This window comes from Oncorhynchus mykiss, chromosome 5, assembly GCF_057628025.1.
Source record: "Oncorhynchus mykiss isolate SJ-2025 chromosome 5, ASM5762802v1, whole genome shotgun sequence".
NCBI classification, from domain to species: Eukaryota; Metazoa; Chordata; class Actinopteri; order Salmoniformes; family Salmonidae; genus Oncorhynchus; species Oncorhynchus mykiss.
The window spans coordinates 33,065,916-33,084,919 of NC_143026.1; the positions used below are offsets into that span (position 1 = coordinate 33,065,916).

The window sequence follows — 19,004 nt, forward strand, 5'->3', positions numbered from 1 at the left end:
GCCAATCAAAACTTAAAGAAGAAGAATATCACGTGACGTGGGTGGCTGAAGCACAACACAACATACGTGTCTCATGGTGGAGAAGATAGTTTGAAATGTGAAATTCATAGAATCTGAAATAGCCATTTTAAATTTGCAATGGACATTGTGGTGTATTTGATTGCTGCAGCAATCCTTATTGTGTTGATCGTTTTTGCTGTGAAGGTACGAGGAAAAACAGAGGAAGGTAAGGAGTTAACTGTAGCTACCAAGCTTTTGGATAACGACACCAATACTAAAACAGCTAACGTTAGCAATCGCGTTGCTATTCGTGTTTACCACTGGCTATTTACAAGTTAAAAGTAGAGGTTGTTTGGGTGTTTATTTTTTTCCCTGTCACTTGCTCGTCATGACCTGTCAGTTCTCAATGTAGCTAGCTAACGTTAGCTAGCTAGCTACTGTTGTAGCTGACTAAGGAACATGTTGACGACAAGTTTATTTACGTTATTTCTCTTGCTATACTTAAGTCTCCCTCCCCTATTCTCTTCCTCTACATTCTACTAGTAAACGTAATCGAGTCTATCTGTGCTCCCATTATCTGCCTTCCCTGACTCCCTCCATTAACTCTTCCCCATGTCTCCTGCCCTTTACCTCTCCGCATATGTGCACTCGTTTTGGGCCTAAATTGACCCGATACTCTGTAATTCAACCCCCCCTCTCTCTCTCTCCAGCTGATCGTGAACAGAGGCAGGATGTGTTGGCTCGGGTGGCAGCTCCTCGCCCGCAGGTGGCCGAGGAGCGTGGGGCGGGCATGCCCCGGCGCCGTAGAAATCTCAACAGCAGGGTAATGGCCCAGAGGCGAGCCCAGAGGGACGCATCCGACAACGGTAACACATCTGACATACACACGAGTATCACATGTGTTACTACTGTGAAAATGAAGTTTCACAAATGTGTGAATGCTCCTTCAGAGGACAGCCCTGTAGAAGAAGTGGCTGTGGAGGAACAGGAAGAAGAGGAGGAACAGCAGTTCCAGGCCACAGGGAAGCTTGGAGCCAAGAAGCAGAGGAAACTGGAGGAGAAACAAGCCAAACGGGCTCAGAGAGAGGTATTACCACTCTCTGGAACAGCTGGACAACAGTTCTCCATTGGAGATTGTCCATTATATGTTATCAGTAGCATGTCAATCAACAGTAGGGCCGGGACGATACCAGTATCACAATACTCGTTAGTATTGTGGCAAGGAAACAAAACATGAAGCGGATTTAACTTCTTTAGGAAAACAGCCCTAATGCTGGAAACAAACATAATTATGTTGTCATCCAGTGTCACATTTATTTTCCAGCTATAGCACACAATATTTTACCCTGCTGGTCATCTATGAACATCTTGGCCATGTTCTGTTATAATCTCCACCTGGCACAGCCAGAAGAGGACTGGCCACCCCTCATAGCCTGGTTCCTCTCTAGGTTTCTTTCTAGGTTCTGGCCTTTCTAGAGAGTTCTTCCTAGCCATCGTGCTTCTACACCTGCATTGCTTGCTGTTTGGAGTTTTAGGCTGGGTTTCTGTACAGCACTTTGACATCAGCTGAAGGGCTTTATAAATACATTTGATTTGAACTTGATTTGATTTTACATACAGCAGTTTTTTTTAAAGGACCAAAGAGTTTGATCTGCTTCTTGTTTTCCTGTTTGCCATGAACAAATATTGCCCTAGTCAAGTCTACAATGGCTTTCTCCCCTCAAATGGCGTTCTCCCTTCAGCAGCACTGCTTCTTCTCTCAGCTGCAGTGCTGTGATAGAACCAGGCAGGTGAAGGGCATCCACCATATTGCTTTGACCCACCCTGCGTTTTCAAATCATTGTATTTTATGTTTGCAAGTGTTCTTCTTGGCGACTAGGTTTGATGCTGTGTTCCTCAGGCTGAGCTGGCAGAGAGAGAGGAAAGGAAGAAAATGCAGGAGCTCCGAGAGCAGGAGAGAAGCAAGGAGGATGAGAAAGAGAGACAACAGGAGCAGAAAGAGGTAATAAACACACACACAATCTCACTCTTTTGAACACAGATGCAGGTAGACACATCACTTCTTATTCCCATTCTTGCACTCATTCCTTCTTTCTCCAATTATTATTTTCTGTTTAGGAGGAAGAGGAGCGGCGGGCCAAAGAGGAGCAGGAGAAGGAGGAGGAAGAGGAGTACCTAAGGCTCAAACAGTCCTTTGTCGTCGAGGAGCAGGGTGAAGCTGATGATGTCACAGAGGAAGAGGTAGTTTACTAGTGTATTCACATAGTTCGGTTTAGGTGGCTGTCGACATGAACCCGTTTTTATCAAGTAGATTGGGGCTGGGCAACTGGCGGCCCACTGTCCCCCTTTTGTTGGCCCAGGGAGGGAGGGAGGGAGGGAGGGAGGGAGGGAGGGAGGGGGGAGGGAGAGAGAGAGAACAAAAATATAAACGCAACATGTAAAGTGTTGTTTTCATGAGCTGAAATAAAAGATCCCATACATTTTCCATACGCACAAAGTTTTTCTCTAAAGTGTTGTGCCGTATGCCCACAAATTTGTTTACATCCCTGTTAGTGAGCATTTCTCTTTTGCCAAGATAATCCATTTACCTGACAGGTGTGGTATATCAAGAAGCTGATTAAACAGCATGATCATTACACAGGTGCACTTTGAGCTGATGACAATAAAAGACCACTATAATGTTTCAAGGGAGCGTGCAGTTGGTATGCTGACTGCAGGAATGTCCACCAGAGCTGTTGGCAGACAATTTACTGTTAATTTCTCAACCATAAGCCACCTTAGCAAACTATTCTAGTCTAGCTTTTCCTGCATGGGACTCCCAAGAGCTAAGGAGCATTTTTTTAAGGAGAAGCCAGTATTACCTGAAAGATAGGTAGGTTATGACATCAATTATTTATATATATATATATATATATATATATATATATATATATATATATATATATATATATATATCAATTTAGAACAGGATTATCTAGTTTGGATAAAATTTCAATGGCGTTGGGAGAGAGTGCCTCCGGGTGCACTGATTTTAAAGCAATGATATTTGACTGATAGGCTGTTTTAAAACTCAGCAGCTGCAATAATAAAAAAATCGTTATAATTAAAAAACAAGGTCACCCCCGAAAGCCAGATGGAGTTGGGTAAATTAGACAAGCATTCTGTCTTTTTATATTACTGTAGTGTAGGTTATGCTGCAGCAAATGTAGACCTACATGTCAAAATAAAAATATTTTGTTACCATGAGATGATAGGTCTCCATGCATTGTGAACTGCACTCCATACTGAGATGGGCTGTCTGTCCCCACCCTGAAGGTTGATTCATCATGCAGAGGCCATAGAGAAGCCACATTTAGACATCGCATGTAATTTAACAGTTCCATTTCACACTGTTGTTCATGTAAATAATTTACCGGTTTCTCGTAGTTATTTATCCCGGGAAAAGGGAGTAGTTTTGGGTGGTAAATCTCGGTAACCTGGATTCCTGGCATGAAATCCCTATTTTATGTAAATGTTTGTTCTTTTTTTATAGTCACGCAATCTTCTACAAGAGTTCATCCAGTACATCAAGGTATGAGCAGGAACCTAACCAGTACCATATACACTGTGTACAAAACTTTAGGAAAACCTTCCTAATATTGAGTTGCACCACCTTTTTTCCCGCAGAACAGCCTCAATTCGTCAGGGCATGGAGACCCTCAGCTCCGCTAAAACCTTTAACAACAATGTGCTGTTTTAAAGGGAATGTTAAATAAATGTTAACTATTTAGTTTTAACATCATAACCTCTTGAAGAGAATAGTCAGACCTACCACAGTTCTGATTATTCCACATTTAGCTCTATCATAGTTATAGGCTATAGCAATTAACTGCATGCTTTTCATGATCAATTGATCATGTCATTTCAGAAGCGTGAGGATAGCCTAACCATTTTTTTTATTTGTAACTTTATTGGACTTATGTCATCACCACTAGATGGCAAGCAAATCAAACACTTTGGATAAAGCCATCTAGTTTATGCCCTGAATGTTAACTAACCATATTGACATGATCTGTTATTAGCAAGGTAGCCAATTTGACATCGTCCATTAATCAATGTAGCCTATCATGTCTGTCCACAGTAATTGTGATTAAACACTCTTAAAAACAATGTTGAAAAGGGAATAGTGTTAACTTAATTAGGTAGGCCTACGTTGGTTGGAGAAAAAAATACATTACCACTACAGTGCATTCATGGGGCGGCAGGTAGCCTAGTGGTTAGAGCATTGGGCCAGTTGCTAGATCGAAGGTTGCTAGATTGAATCCCCGGGCTGACAAGGTAAAAAGCTGTTTTTCTGCCCCTGAACAAGGCACCCCACTGTTCCTAGGCTGTCATTGTAAATAAGAATTTGTTCTTAACTGACTTGCCTAGTTAACTAAAAAAGATAAATTCAAAGTATTCATACCCCTTAGTCCACATTTTGTTCTTACAGCCTGAATTCAAAATTGATTAAATATATTTTAATCCTCACCCATCTACACACAAAATCTCATAATGAAAAGGTGAAAAGTTTTTAGAAATGTTTGCAGATTTATTGAAAATTAAATAGATATCTAATTTACGTAACTATTTACACCCCTTTGCTTTGACACTACAAATGGAGTTCAGGTGCATCCAATTTCCTTTGATCGTCCTTGATGTCACTACAACTTGATTGGAGTCCACCTGTGGCCAATTTAAATTGTTTGGACAGGATTTAGAAAGAAACACCTGTCTATATACAGTACCAGTCAAAGGTTTGGACACACCTACTCATTCAAGGGTTTTTCATTATTTTGACTATTTTCTACATTGTAGAAAAATAGTGAAGACATCAAAACTATGAAATAACTAATGTGGAATCATGTAGTAATCAAAAAAGGGTTAAACAAATCACAATATATTTTATATTCTTAAAAGTAGGCACCCTTTGCCTTGATGACAGCTTTGCACACACTTGGTATTCTCTCAATCATCTTCATGAGGTTGTCACCTGGAATGCTTTTCCAACAGTCTTGAAGGAGTTCCCACGTGTGCTGAGCACTTGTTGGCTGCTTTTCCTTCACGCTGCGGTCCAACTCAACCCAAACCGTCTCAATTGGGTTGAGGTCAGATGATTGTGGAGGCCAGGTCATCTGATGCAGCACTCCATCACTCTCCTCCTTGGTCAAACAGCCCTTACACAGCCTGGAGGTGTGTTTGGTCATTGTCCTGTTTAAAAACAAATGATAGTCCCACTAAGCGCAAACCAGAATGCTGTGGTAGCCATCCTGGTTAAGTGTGCCTGGAATTTTAAATAAATCCCTGACAGTGTCACCAGCAAAGCACCCCACACCATCACATCTCCTCCATGCTTCACGGTGGGAACCACACATACAGAGATTATCCGTTCAACAAATCTGTGTCTCAAAGACACGGCGGTTGGAACCAAAAATCTTACATTTGGACGACTCAGACCAAAGGACAGATTTCCACCAGTCTAATGTCAATTGCTCATGTTTCTTGGCCCAAGCAAGTCTCTTCTTATTGGTGTCATTTAGTAGTTTCTTTGTAGAAATTGTGAAGGCATGATTCACGCAGTCTCCTCTGAATAGTTGATGTGTCTGTTACTTGAACTCTAAAGCATTTATTTGGGCTGCAGTCTGAGGTGCAGTTAATTGTCTATTTCTGAGGCTGGTAACTCTAATGAACTTATCCTCTGCAGCAGAGGTAACTCTGGGTCTTCATTTCCTGTGGAGGTCCTCATGAGGGCCAGTTTCATCATAGCGCTTGGTTTTTGTGACTGCACTTGAAACGTTCAAAGTTCTTGAAATATTCCCGATTGACTGGCATTCATTTCTTAAAGTAATGACTGTTGTTTCTCTGCTTATGAGCTGTTCTTGCCGTAATATGGACTTGGTATTTTACCAAATAGGGCTATCTTCTGTATACCACCCCTACCTTGTCACAACACATCTGATTGTCTCAAACGCATTAAGAAGGAAAGATATTCCACAAATTAACTTTTAACAAGGCACACCTGTTAATTGAAATGCATTCCAGGTGACTACCTCATGAAGCTGGTTGAGAGAATGCCAAGAGTGCAAAGCTGTCATCAAAGCAAAGGGGGACTACTTTCAAGAATCTCAAATATAAAATATATTTAGATTTTTTTGGTTACTACATAATTCCATATGTGTTATTTCATACTTTTGATGTCTTCAGAAGTATTCTACAATGTAGAAAATAATGAAAAACCCTAGAATGAGTAGGTGTGTCCAAACTTTTGACTGGTACTGTAAGGTTCCACAATTGACAGGCATGCCAGAGCAGAAACTATACCATGAAATCCAAGGAACTGTTCATAGAACTCAGAGAATTGTAATGCGGCATGTATCTGGGGAAGGGTATACCACTATTACTAGAGTGTTGAACGTTTCCAAGAGCACATTGATCTAAGTCGTTGGAAAATTGACAAAATATGGAACTACCCAGACTCTGCCTAGAGCTGGCCGTCCGACCAAACTGAGCAACCGGGTAAGAAGGACCTTGGTCAGGGAGGTGACCAATAACCCAATGATCACTCTGACAGAACTACAGAGTTCCTTGGCTAAGATGGTAGAACCTGCCAGAAGGACAAGTCTTTACAGTACTTCACCAATCTGTGCATTATGGGTGAGTGGCCCAACAGAAGCCACTCCTGAGATAAAAAGCACATGACATCACGCCTGGATGTGGACTGATAATTCAAATTGGACTATTTGTCCTGAATGCAAAACGCTGTGTGTGGAGAAAGACGGGTGTGAGCTGTGCCTGGTTAACACCATCCCTACCATGCAGCATCATGCTATGGGATGGTTTTCAGCGACAGGGACTGGGAGACTGGTAAGGATAGAGAGAACAATGAATGGAGCCAAATCCGTAATGAGAACCTCCCCCAGCATACAAATGACCTTAGACTGGGGCGAAGATTTCCATTCCAATAAGACAATGACCCCAAGCATACAGCCAAAGCAACACTGGAATGGCTTCAGAACAAGAATGTGAAATGTTCTTGAGTGGCCCAGTCTTGAATCTCATTTAAAATCTGTGGAAAGTCTTGAAGATTACTATTCACCGCCACTCTCCATCCAAATTGACAGCTTGAAAAAATCATTGAGGAAGAATGGGAGAAAATTCCCAAATCCAGATGTGCAAAGCTGATACATGCCTACCAAAGATGACTCAAAGCTGTAATCGGTGCTTCTACAAAGTATTGACTCGGGGGTGTGAATAGTTATGTAAATGAGATATTTCTGTATTTTATTTTCTATAGATTTCTAAAAACATGTTTTTACTTTGTCATTATGGGATATTGTGTGTAGATGGGTGAGGAAAAAATCTGTAATCAATTTTGAATTCAGGCTCTAACACAACAAAATGTGGAATAAGTTGAGGTATGAATAGTTTGTTTTGCCAACTGTGCAACATGTCTACCGGTAGATTGCAATGTAATATTTGAATTTTATAGCATTTTTTATTTAACTAGTCAAGTAAATTAAGCACAAATTATTATTTAACAAGAGTCAAAAGGCCTCCTACGGGGACCTGGGCAGGATTAAAAATGTAGGACCAAACATGCGTCACAAGAGACACCACAAATCTACATAAAGAGAGACCGAAAACAACACAGCATGGCTGCAACACAATATGCGTAAACATGATCAGCTAACAGTACATCAGCAGTCAAGCCCTTCTTGACATGCAGAGCCCACAAAGGATGGGAAATTATCCTAAACCACTCACACTGAGGTATAGTTAACTTCACTTGTATTTTAGATCACCCAAATGTCAACTTAATTGTAGCTAATATTAAGAGAGATCGTGAGGCTATCGTCATGTACAGTTGAAGTCAGAAGTTCAACTGTACATCTTGGCCAAATATATTTAAACTTAATTTTTCACAATTCCTGACATTTAATCCTAGTACAAATTCCCTGTTTTAGGTCAGTTAGGATCACCACTTTATTTTAAGAATGTGAAATGTCAGAATAATAGAGTGATTTATTTCAGCTTGTATTTCTTTCATCACATTCCCAGTGGGTCAGAAGTTTACATACACTCAATTAGTATTTGGTAGCATTGCCTTGAAATTGTAGCCTTCTACAAGCTTCCCACAGTAAGTTGGGTGAATTTTGACCCATTCCTTTTGACCCCAGGTTTGTAGGCCTCCTTGCTTGCACACGCTTTTTCAGTTCTGCCCACAACATTTCTATAAGATTAAGGTGAGTGCTTTTTTTATGGCCACTCCAATACCTTGACTTTGTTGTCCTTAAGCCATTTTGCCACAACTTTGGAAGTATGCTTGGGGCATTGTCCATTTTGAAGACCCATTTGCGACCAAGCTTTAACTTCCTGACTGATGTCTTGAGCTGTTGCTTCAATATATCCACATAATTTTCCTCCCTCATGATGCCATCTATTTTGTGAAGTGCACCAGTCCCTCCTGCAGCAAAGCACCCCCACAACATGATGCTGCCAGCCCTGTGGTTCACGGTTAGGATAATGTTCTTCGGCTTGCAAGCATCCCCCTTTTCCCTCCAAACATAACGATGGTCATTATAGCCAAACAGTTCTTTTTTTTGTTTCATCAGACCAGAGGACATTATCCAAAAAGTATGATCTTTGTTCCTATGTGCAGTTGCAAACCGTAGTCTGGCATTTTTATGGCGGTTTTGGAGCAGTGGCTTCTTCCTTGCTGAGCAGCCTTTCAGGTTGTGTCGATATAGGACTCATTTTACTGTGGATATAGAGGCTTTTGTACCTGTTTCCTCCAGCATCTTTACAAGGTTATTTGCTGTTGTTCTGGGATTGATTTGCACTTTTTGCAGCAAAGTACATTCATCTCTAGGAGACAGACCGCGTCTCCTTCCTGAGCGGTATGATGGCTGTGTCGTCCCATGGTGTTTATTTGTGTACTATTGTTTGTACAGCTGGACGTGGTACCGTCAGGCGTTTGGAAATTTCTCCCAAGGATGAACCAGACTTGTGGTCTACAATTTTTTCTTAGGTCTTGGCTTTCTTTTGATTTTCCCATGATGTCAAGCAAAGAGGTAGAACTTGAAATACATCCACAGGTACACCTCCAATTGACTCAAATGATGTCAATTAGCCTATCAGAAGCTTCTAAAGCCATGACATCATTTTCTGGAATTTTCCATGCTGTTTAAAGGCACAGTCAACTTAGTGTATGTAAACTTCTGACCCACTGGAATTGTGATACCGTGAAATAATCTGTCTGTAAACAATTGTTGGAAAAATTACTTGTCATGCACAAAGTATATGTCCTAACCAACTTGCCAAAACTATAGTTTGTTAACAAGAAATTAATGTATGTTAACTTCCGACTTCAACTGTATCTGAAATCACATGATCAATTGATGTTTACTGGTGAGGAAAAGCATGCAGGTAGGCTATTTGCGGAATAATTATGATGATAGAGCTACAGTAAATGTCAGCAATTGTTTTGTATGGAATAATCAGAAATGTGTAGTTCTGACTGCTGTTCAAGAGGTGATGTACAACCAAATACTTAACATTTATTCAACATTCCCTTGAAAAAGGCACACAGTTGTCAATGGTTTTAGCAGAGCAGGGAGTCTCCTTGCCCCCCTACAAGCAAGTCGATTGCCCTGCACCTTATTGTGACATTTTATTGTTAACAACGTATAGGTTTTTTACCCTCTTTTCCTCTGGTTATCTCTCAGGACTCCAAGGTAGTACTGCTGGAAGACCTGGCGTCACACTTTGGAATGCGCACACAGGTGATGGCAGGAAAATTATCAAAGGGTGACATGAGTGCAGGACTATGATTCCTGCACTCAATGGTCTGTTCTCATTTTGAAATATGTGTGTCAGATTGTGTCTCCACAAGGTTCAAGGTTATATTAGTGTTTTTTGTGGTGGTTGAGAGAAGGGAGATTGGTCATCATAACTAATCTTTGCTCACAGGATGCAATTGCGAGACTGCAGGACCTCTTAGCTGATGGTGAACTCACAGGTAAGTGAATAAAAGTGTGTGCCAAAATTAACATTATTTCTCTGAGTAAATGAGTACAGTCAGGCACTCTTGCTTCTCTGCTGTCTGACCGTCTTTATTCTCATTATTTTCTTCAGGAGTGATCGACGATAGAGGGAAGTTTATCTCCATCACGCCAGAAGAGTTAAACGCTGTGGCTCAGTTCATCAAACAGAGAGGGAGGGTCTCTATCAGCGAGCTGGCCCAAGCTAGTAACTCACTCATCAACCTCACGCCCGAGATACGAAACACCGCCTAATGGGGAATATACAGACACACACACACACACACAACACATTGAGGACAGAGTTTGCCAAAGCTAGAAACTCCCTCATCAATCTACAGTAAAACCTGAAATATTCAATGCTGACAGATTTGTGATGCCAAACTCGGATAAGTAATGAAGCATAAACAAACAGATTAGACAACACTCATGCTGGTACAGACTGGTACAGACAGAATTATAATTTCATACACTGAATTATTGGATTATTTTAAGAGTTCTCATTATACTCCGTATACGGACTGTATATGAATAAAGTCGACATGTGAATTGGATTTTGGATGTTTCCTCTTTTTATGTCTATTTCCAGCCCATATTTATTTGTATCTTAAACTCGGCCATACAATCACTACCCACAGTTATACCTTGAGTACGTTGCACATTATTGCAATCTTAGAGCAGATTTATGTTCCAGATTTCTTAGCATATTGTTGATTCCTTGGTGGGATAAATATGAACCTGTCAGAGACGGGTATATAATAGTACAGTATGCAAAAATACTAATTTACGCTTTGTTGGATTTGCTAGTTAATTACATAATATCCCTGACTAATTGTTTGCACACCGTTGCACTCGGGTCGTCAGTAGTTACCACAGTCACAAAGTCATAAACCAATTTATCCTTTAAAAATATGATTTTACACCTAACCTTAGCGGTGTCGTTAGCTTCATGCCTAACCGTAATCTTAAATAAAGACCAAAAGACACATGATTGTTTTCAGGAAGTTTTACGATATAGCCTTTGTGGCTGTGGTAACTAGTGACAACATCGACAACACTCGTGATTGTAATTTCCGGTCATCCCGGAAGACCGTCTACGAGCCAGCTTTAGCCAAATGAAAGTTAGATAATTCCGTGCTTTGAATTGGCTTTAGATTATGTCAGCGCAGAAAAAAACATATATTTAGCCACACCCGTGAGGCACTTATATACATTTAAAGAAATAGATTGTATGTTCGTGGATTTCCTTGTATTCGTATCTCTGGTAAGTAACGCTAGCCTAGCTATTTCCGAAAGAACAAGCTTGTGTAGAGTTATTATTGTGCGCGTGCATCTGAAATAGCAAGCGCATGCTAGCTAGCCTGCTATAGGTACTTGATTGACAACTGATTCTCAGGACACGAGATAGGCATTGCGAAATTGCACATGTACAACCTGACTACACACCCTTCAGAAAGTAGTCATACCCCTTGATTTATTCCATATTTTATGTTACAGCCTGAATAAAACATTTTATTCAATAGATTTTCCCTCACCCATCTGGACACAATACCCAATAGTGATAAAGTGAAAACATGTTTTTAGAATTTTAAAAAAAATCTATTGAACATGAAATATCTAATGTACATAAGTATTCACACCCGTGATTCAATGCTTTTTAGAGGCGACTTAGGCAACGATTACATCTGTGAGGTTTCATGGGTAAATCTTACATTTTCCACACCTGGATTGTGCATAATTTGTCCATAATTGTTTTCAAAATTCTTCAAACTCTGTCAAATGGGTTGTTGATCATTGCTAGACAACCATTTTCAGGTCTTGACATAGATTTTCAAGTAGATTTAAGTCAAAACTAATTTGGCCACTCAGATACATTCACTCTCTTGGTAAGCAACTTCAGTGTAGATTTGGCCTTGATTATTGTCCTGCTGAAAGGTGAATTAATCTCCCATTGTCTGGTGGTCAAGTCAGCTTTCCAGGTTTTCCTCTAGGATGTCTGTTGCCTGAGCTTCACTCCATTCTGTTTATTTTTTAACCTGAAAAACTCATCAGTCCTTAACGATTACAAGCATACCCATAACAACGCAGCCTTCAAGATGCCAGAAAACAGTACTTTGGGGAGTGGTACTCAGTAATTTGTTGTATTGCATTTGCCCTATATCACAACACTTTGTATTCAGGACAACAACAAAAAAGAGTATTGCTTTGCCACATTTTTTGTAGTATTACTTTAGTGCCTTGCTGCAAACAGGATGCATGTTTTGGAATATTTGTTATTCTGTACAAGCTTCCTCCTTTTCCCTCTGTTAATTAGGTCAGTATTGTTTAGTAACTTCAATGTTGTTGAGCCATCCTCAGTTTTCTCCTATCACAGCTATTAAACTCTGTAACTGTTTGGCCTCATGGTGAAACCCCTGATGTTTTCTCTCCTCTCTGGCAACTGCCTGTGTCTTTGTAGTGTAAAGTGTATTGAATGGGATATTGAATGTCTGCTTTTCCCCCCTACCCATCTACCAATAGATGTGAGGCATTGGTAAACCTCCTTTGTTTTTGTGGTTGAATCTGTATTTGAAATTCACAGGTCAACTGGGGGACCTTACAATTATCTGTATGTGTGTGGTACAGAGATGAGGTAGTCATCTCATGCTTTTACTCCTGAACATATTTAGGCTTTCCATAATAAAGTGGTTGAATACTTATTGACTCAAGACATTTCAGCTTTTCATTTTTATTACATTTGTAAAAATGTCTAACATCATTTGACTTTGACATTATGGGGTATTGTGTGTGTGTGTAGGCCAGTGACAAAAATCTACATTTAATCCAATTCAAATTCAGACTGTAACACAATCAAATTTGTAAAAAGTCAAGGGGTCTGAATACTTTCTGATGGCACTTTAGCTTGCTTTTCAGACAATATGCTGAACAATAGACAATTCAGTTGTCACATTACTTTCTTTTTTTTTGTGGCACTTGGTTATCCCTAGCCAAGTAAAACTCAACTCCACTATGTTGATGTGAAGTACATTGTAGAGTTGTGTTTTACTTGGCTAGGTTATCCCTTAGCAGCAAGTAGCTAGCTAGTCTACATTTTCATCTTATAGTGGGTTAGTGCTAGTCTAGCTGCTGGTAAGTGACGGGTTAAGTGACAGATGCCTTAATAATACCGACCCATTCCACAGATCTCTCACTTCTTAATTTCAAGTTTCCCAACTTCAGGTTTACAGTGTCAAATGTTCTTACAACCTGCAACAGCATTCTGTGCTGCGTGGTTATTTATTGCATAAACTCTTCTTATTTCTTAGTTGTACATCCATTGAAGTCATATTATTACAGCTAACCATACACATGATTTGTCTGAAACAGTTAGACAATCTAGTAAAACACCTTGCCTAAATGGTGACATTACATCTATGTATTTGGCAACTTTTGCAAATTCTCTGAGCAACAGTTGACTGTACAAATTGTTATGGATGGGGATACATTGTGTCTCCCTTCCAGCCATGACTCTGAGCATGTCTCCGGCTGCGGTTTGCCAGTGCTTTACTTTGGTGTCCCTGTGCACGTCCATCGCTGACCCCAACTGGATCCAGGTCAGGAACAGTACTGACCCCGGAGGAAAACAAATCATCTATGGAGTGGCCTTCACACTGCACGCTGCCCAGAACATCACTGACACAGGTAGGGAAGGGCAAGACTGGACCGTCAAAGAAGAGATTGTTTGACATTTGTCTTCTATTTCTGCTACCAGACAGTCGTCATCTGTTTTGACACTGTATAGTTCACATTTTCTACAGTTTAACTGCACCCACATATGTCTGGTAAGGCCTATGTACTGTACTCATGTTTGTGATCTTAAACGTATTTACTTTCTGCTTATGCAGAAGCCTGGGAGTGTGTTGTGTGTGTGTAGTTGACTGAGACGTGTGTGTTCCCTCCCTGTAGGTCCTCTGGGTGGTGTTAACGGCTGGGGGATGTGGCTGCTCTATGCCCTGGCGGCTCTGTGCTACACTGCTGTCCTGCTCTCCAGCTCCTCCTTCTTATTGGACTTCTTGGGGACTGGGATGTCCCACCCTCGACTGGTGGTGTCACTCCACATCTCCACTGGTAACCTAACTTTTCTCCCTTTGTCTCACTTTTCTTATTCTCTCTTTTTCTTTCTCGTTCGGTCTCAATTGCTGCCGCTCTTTTTCTCTGTTTGTCTCTCTTTCTGAGGGTTTTATCACTATACTGAACTATTTTGAAATGTTTAGTTATTTAGCAGACACTCCTCTCCACAGTGACTTACAGGAGCAATTAGGGTTACGTGCTTTGCTCAAAGAAGAGATTGTTTGACATTTGTCTTCTATTTCTGCTACCAGACAGTAGCCTATTTTATTTTTTATTTAGTCTGCTCAGGGATTTGAACCAGCAACCTTTCGGTTACTGGTCCAACGCTCTTTTTTTATTTTTATTTTACCCCTTTTTCTCCCCAATTTCGCTGTATCTAATTGTTAGTACAGTGCCTTGCGAAAGTATTCGGCCCCCTTGAACTTTGCGACCTTTTGCCACATTTCAGGCTTCAAACATAAAGATATAAAACTGTATTTTTTTGTGAAGAATCAACAACAAGTGGGACACAATCATGAAGTGGAACGACATTTTTTGGATATTTCAAACTTTTTTAACAAATCAAAAACTGAAAAATTGGGCGTGCAAAATTATTCAGCCCCTTTACTTTCAGTGCAGCAAACTCTCTCCAGAAGTTCAGTGAGGATCTCTGAATGATCCAATGTTGACCTAAATGACTAATGACGATAAATACAATCCACCTGTGTGTAATCAAGTCTACGTATAAATGCACCTGCACTGTGATAGTCTCAGAGGTCCGTTAAAAGAACAGAGAGCATCATGAAGAACAAGGAACACACCAGGCAGGTCCGAGATACTATTGTGGAGAAGTTTAAAGCCGGATTTGGATACAAAAAGATTTCCCAAGCTTTAAACATCCCAAGGAGCACTGTGCAAGCGATAATATTGAAATGGAAGGAGTATCAGACCACTGCAAATCTACCAACACCTGGCCGTCCCAATCAGTCGTATATTGCACAAATCTGGCCTTTATGGAAGAGTGGCAAGAAGAAAGCCATTTCTTAAAGATATCCATAAAAAGTGTTGTTTAAAGTTTGCCACAAGCCACCTGGGAGACACACCAAACATGTGGAAGAAGGTGCTCTGGTCAGATGAAACCAAAATTGAACTTTTTGGCAACAATGCAAAACGTTATGTTTGGTGTAAAAGCAACACAGCTGAACACACCATCCCCACTGTCAAACATGGTGGTGGCAGCATCATGGTTTGGGCCTGCTTTTCTTCAGCAGGGAGAGGGAAGATGGTTAAAATTGATGGGAAGATGGATGGAGCCAAATACAGGACCATTCTGGAAGATGATGGAGTCTGCAAAAGACCTGAGACTGGGACGGAGATTTGTCTTCCAACAAGACAATGATCCAAAACATAAAGTATACTCTCACAGGTCTCATAAAATATGAAGTGTCATAAAATGACATGAGTCATGTTTGCAGAGCCATGCTGGTTTACATCACTCTCTGCAGTTCTCTCTGGGATTAATTAGTTTATCATCCTCTTGCTCTCTTTCTCCCTTTCCCTCTGTCTCTTTTTCTCCCTTCCACTCTCCCCAGTTGTTTTCCTAATGTCCGTGCTGGGAGTGTGTGGGGCTTGCCTGTACGTCATCAGCGGCAACCTTCAGGAGGGCAAATTTGGGCTACTGTGGGACTGGGTAGGGGGCTGGACCTGGCCCGGGTCTGGGTCTTGGTCTCCTAGGCCTGGCACCAGAAGCCAAGTAGGGGCAGTGGGGATGCAGGCTTACCCAGGGGAGAGCTTCTACATTGCCATTCTGGGCCTACTTTTTTCCTGCCTGGCTTCCGTGATCAGCCTGAGTTGCCCGGGGGACCCCACCTCTACCCAAAGTGACTACACAGCCGTGGTGGAAGGGGACGACAGTGACACAGAGCCCCTCACCCCCAGGGAGCAGGGAGTGGGCCAGTCTGACGGAGACAACAGGGGGGGGGGGTGGGCAGGAGAGGTAGTCCCTGAACTGAATCAGGTGGAGGTGGATGGAGGTGGAGACTGCTAAAGGGGGTTCTGTTTATATGTGTAGCCCAAAAGGTGAACTGTGGTTTGGTTTCTACTAGAATGCGAACCAGGATCACACATGGCCTGTAACAGACTTTATTAGACAGCAGTGCTGGCCCCTTCCCTGGTCATGTTTTGGTTCCTTTTAATGCTTTACTTGACCAAGATAGTAGAATCCTGTCAGGAGCCAAAAAAAGAGATCCGATACGTTTCCTAATGTTCTCTTAATGTTTGTCTGCCTAAAAACTCCCCTCTCGGGTCAGTGTGTATACAGTTGCACAACATACATTTTTAAAAAGAATAACATCTTTCCCTTGTGGGAGTTTAGGCCCAGAGTCTCCAACTTCACTTGACCAAGGTCAATAGTTATTTTGCTTGCTGTGATGGTTGAAAAAGTGTGCCACATGTTTAAGCTATTTCTGTCTGTGTGACCACGGCAAGTGCATATAATACAAATGTATATGCTCTTTTCAATATAGTCACTTGCATGAGGGGATAGTAAACTCATCAATGGGAAGAAGCGTTGACCCTGTTCCCATTACTGCAAAATAACCACTGGGGTGTGTTCAGAATCAGCAAATGGTTTCAAACAGTTCAAAACCAGAAAATATGTTCAATTGAGCATAAGTTGAAATATAGCCCATGTTTGTACAATCACCTATTCTCCTCTTCTAGTTATAAAAATCCCTACAGGAAGGTTTTTTAAAATGATTTTTGCAGGTTGTTTTCTAACCTATGCATTATCTTAACTTCTTAAACCCTTTGCACAGTCTTTCACAGTGACACTTGAAGTTTCCCAAATGGAGGACAGAAATCCAATAGATTATTCATAGATTTACCTGAAGTGTACTGAAACTAGAGTTTCCTTTGAGAAATTAAATTTAAAAAGCCTGTTTGGCTATTATTGCCACTGTAGCTTTTATCACTTTTAATTGATGCACTATTTATTAATGCATGGATGTTTACTACTATAGGAAGAATTGAGGGGGATATGACAGCTTGCCTTTCCACAACAGGTAGTGTAAATACATGGCTCTTGCCTTTATATGACTCGATATACTAATGATATTAAAATATGATGTATTGAATATTTTATGTATTCGAATGTTTCTGGTTTCATAAAATGTTGACACTGCTATTGGTTACTAGATAATACATATCACTGTGAAAATATATTCCAGTTTGGCATCTTTAGATGGTTACATTACAGCACAAACCGCCTCTAAAGCAGGGTTATCCTGCTTAAAGGCAACCAATAAAACAAGCTCCTTGATGGTGTTTGGTTGCAGATGATGGTAGGACCATGGATATTGGCTTAATTAATTAAGATAGCTAAGAGCCTGCCTAGAATCAGGTTTTCCTTACCCACTTGTTTCCTGGACACAGATTAAGCCTAATCCTGGATTGGGAAACATGTTCAATCGAGATTCTCTTTTTATTTCAAGACCAGGCTTAATCTGTGTCCGGGAAACTATCCCTCAATCTCTTCCTCAGGTACATAGGAAGACATTCCTTCTCTTATTCCAGGGTCACAGTCCCATCTCTATGAATCAGACTGTTCATTGTGGTTGTTTGTGATGTTATTTATTCATTAAACTGTTTTTGTGTTTAAGTGAAATGTGTGAATGCATGTTCTTCCTGTTCCAGAACAGAAGTGTCCAGTTCCTCTTATTCCCACTCATCTGTTTGTGTTGATATCTCATCTCTGACACTACAGGTTTATTTCCAACCAACATCATCAGGACATGATCTTAATGCAAAACCATGAGATCATCTAACACATTATTTTGCTTGCTGGTATGCAAATGATCAGGTATTAATTTAGAAACAACATGGTTAAATGATAATTACCCAGTAATAATCTACAGAATGAATTACTTTTTTTGGGGGGGGGGGTTCATTTAAACAAGCCCCTGCAATAGGCATTTGGTAATAGGCTATGAAATTGTGTGAATTATATCAAAGTACCTAAAGCCATTCTAACACTGGTGGTAACAGTACCATAAAATCAATTGCTACCCAAATTCACCTTGTGGGAACATCTTGTCATCAAATGAGACATTGAGTAGGGGTCTAGGGATTTTGTCTTGAACCAAATTGAAATCTGAACCCTGTCTGTTGTATAGAGTAAGTATCCTGGGGTATATGTGACTATATAGGGACTGATGACCTCTCCTCTTCATGGACAGTCAGATGGCTCTAAATATACCTCAACACGGTCCCACATGTCTTTCTGAATGCATAGGCAGATTTTAGGGTTAGCCAAACAGAAGGACTCTCTGTGAACATGATGTCCCCCCTACAAGCAATGACTTCAGCAGACAAACCACTAATTGGTAAATAGAAATAATCAGTTTCTTTCCCCTCCCGCCATCTTTCCCTTTACTCTGTCACATGAGTCCAGCCCCTTCTCTCATTGGACAGAAACCATTGCCATAGTAACCTTGACAAATTGTTGATGTCGCCAGTGAATTTGTGAATGGAGAGGACAAATGCAGGGTATTTGAGCATATTTTAGTGGTGGTGTTGCGGTCATGGGTGAGTGAGTGGGATCCTGTGTGTACACCACACACGCATGTAAGTACATGTGTGGACGTGCTAGCACTGGTTTACTGTACAAAAATATACGGGAAGTTACAGATTTTCATGTAGATAGTTTGAAATATGGTGCATTTACAAAACATGTATTTATTTTATAACCCTAATATTCACACTTTTTGCGAGGTAAGTTGGACATATTTTCAACAAAGCGCGTGTGTGTTTGCGCACGCGTGTACTTTATGGAGGCGGATGGAGGGACGAGAGGATGCT

The 19,004-nt window shown here is 40.8% G+C and overlaps 2 protein-coding genes across 2 annotated transcripts; both read left to right on the forward strand.

Annotated features, from left to right (window-relative positions):
* ddrgk1 (DDRGK domain containing 1) lies at positions 1 to 10,612 on the forward strand. Its single transcript, XM_021602494.3, has 9 exons — positions 1 to 226; positions 711 to 866; positions 951 to 1,087; positions 1,901 to 2,002; positions 2,119 to 2,241; positions 3,533 to 3,571; positions 9,744 to 9,800; positions 9,988 to 10,036; positions 10,153 to 10,612. The coding sequence occupies exons 1-9, from the start codon at positions 139 to 141 to the stop codon at positions 10,311 to 10,313; spliced, it is 912 nt and encodes a 303-aa protein (XP_021458169.1). The 5' UTR covers positions 1 to 138; the 3' UTR covers positions 10,314 to 10,612.
* A 501-nt stretch (positions 10,613 to 11,113) lies between these two features.
* Positions 11,114 to 17,805, forward strand: LOC110523626 (uncharacterized). Its single transcript, XM_021602495.3, has 4 exons — positions 11,114 to 11,322; positions 13,560 to 13,739; positions 14,004 to 14,165; positions 15,740 to 17,805. Exons 2-4 carry the CDS (start codon positions 13,562 to 13,564, stop codon positions 16,192 to 16,194), a joined length of 795 nt encoding a protein of 264 aa, XP_021458170.2. The 5' UTR covers positions 11,114 to 11,322; positions 13,560 to 13,561; the 3' UTR covers positions 16,195 to 17,805.
* Positions 17,806 to 19,004: the final 1,199 nt, after the last annotated feature.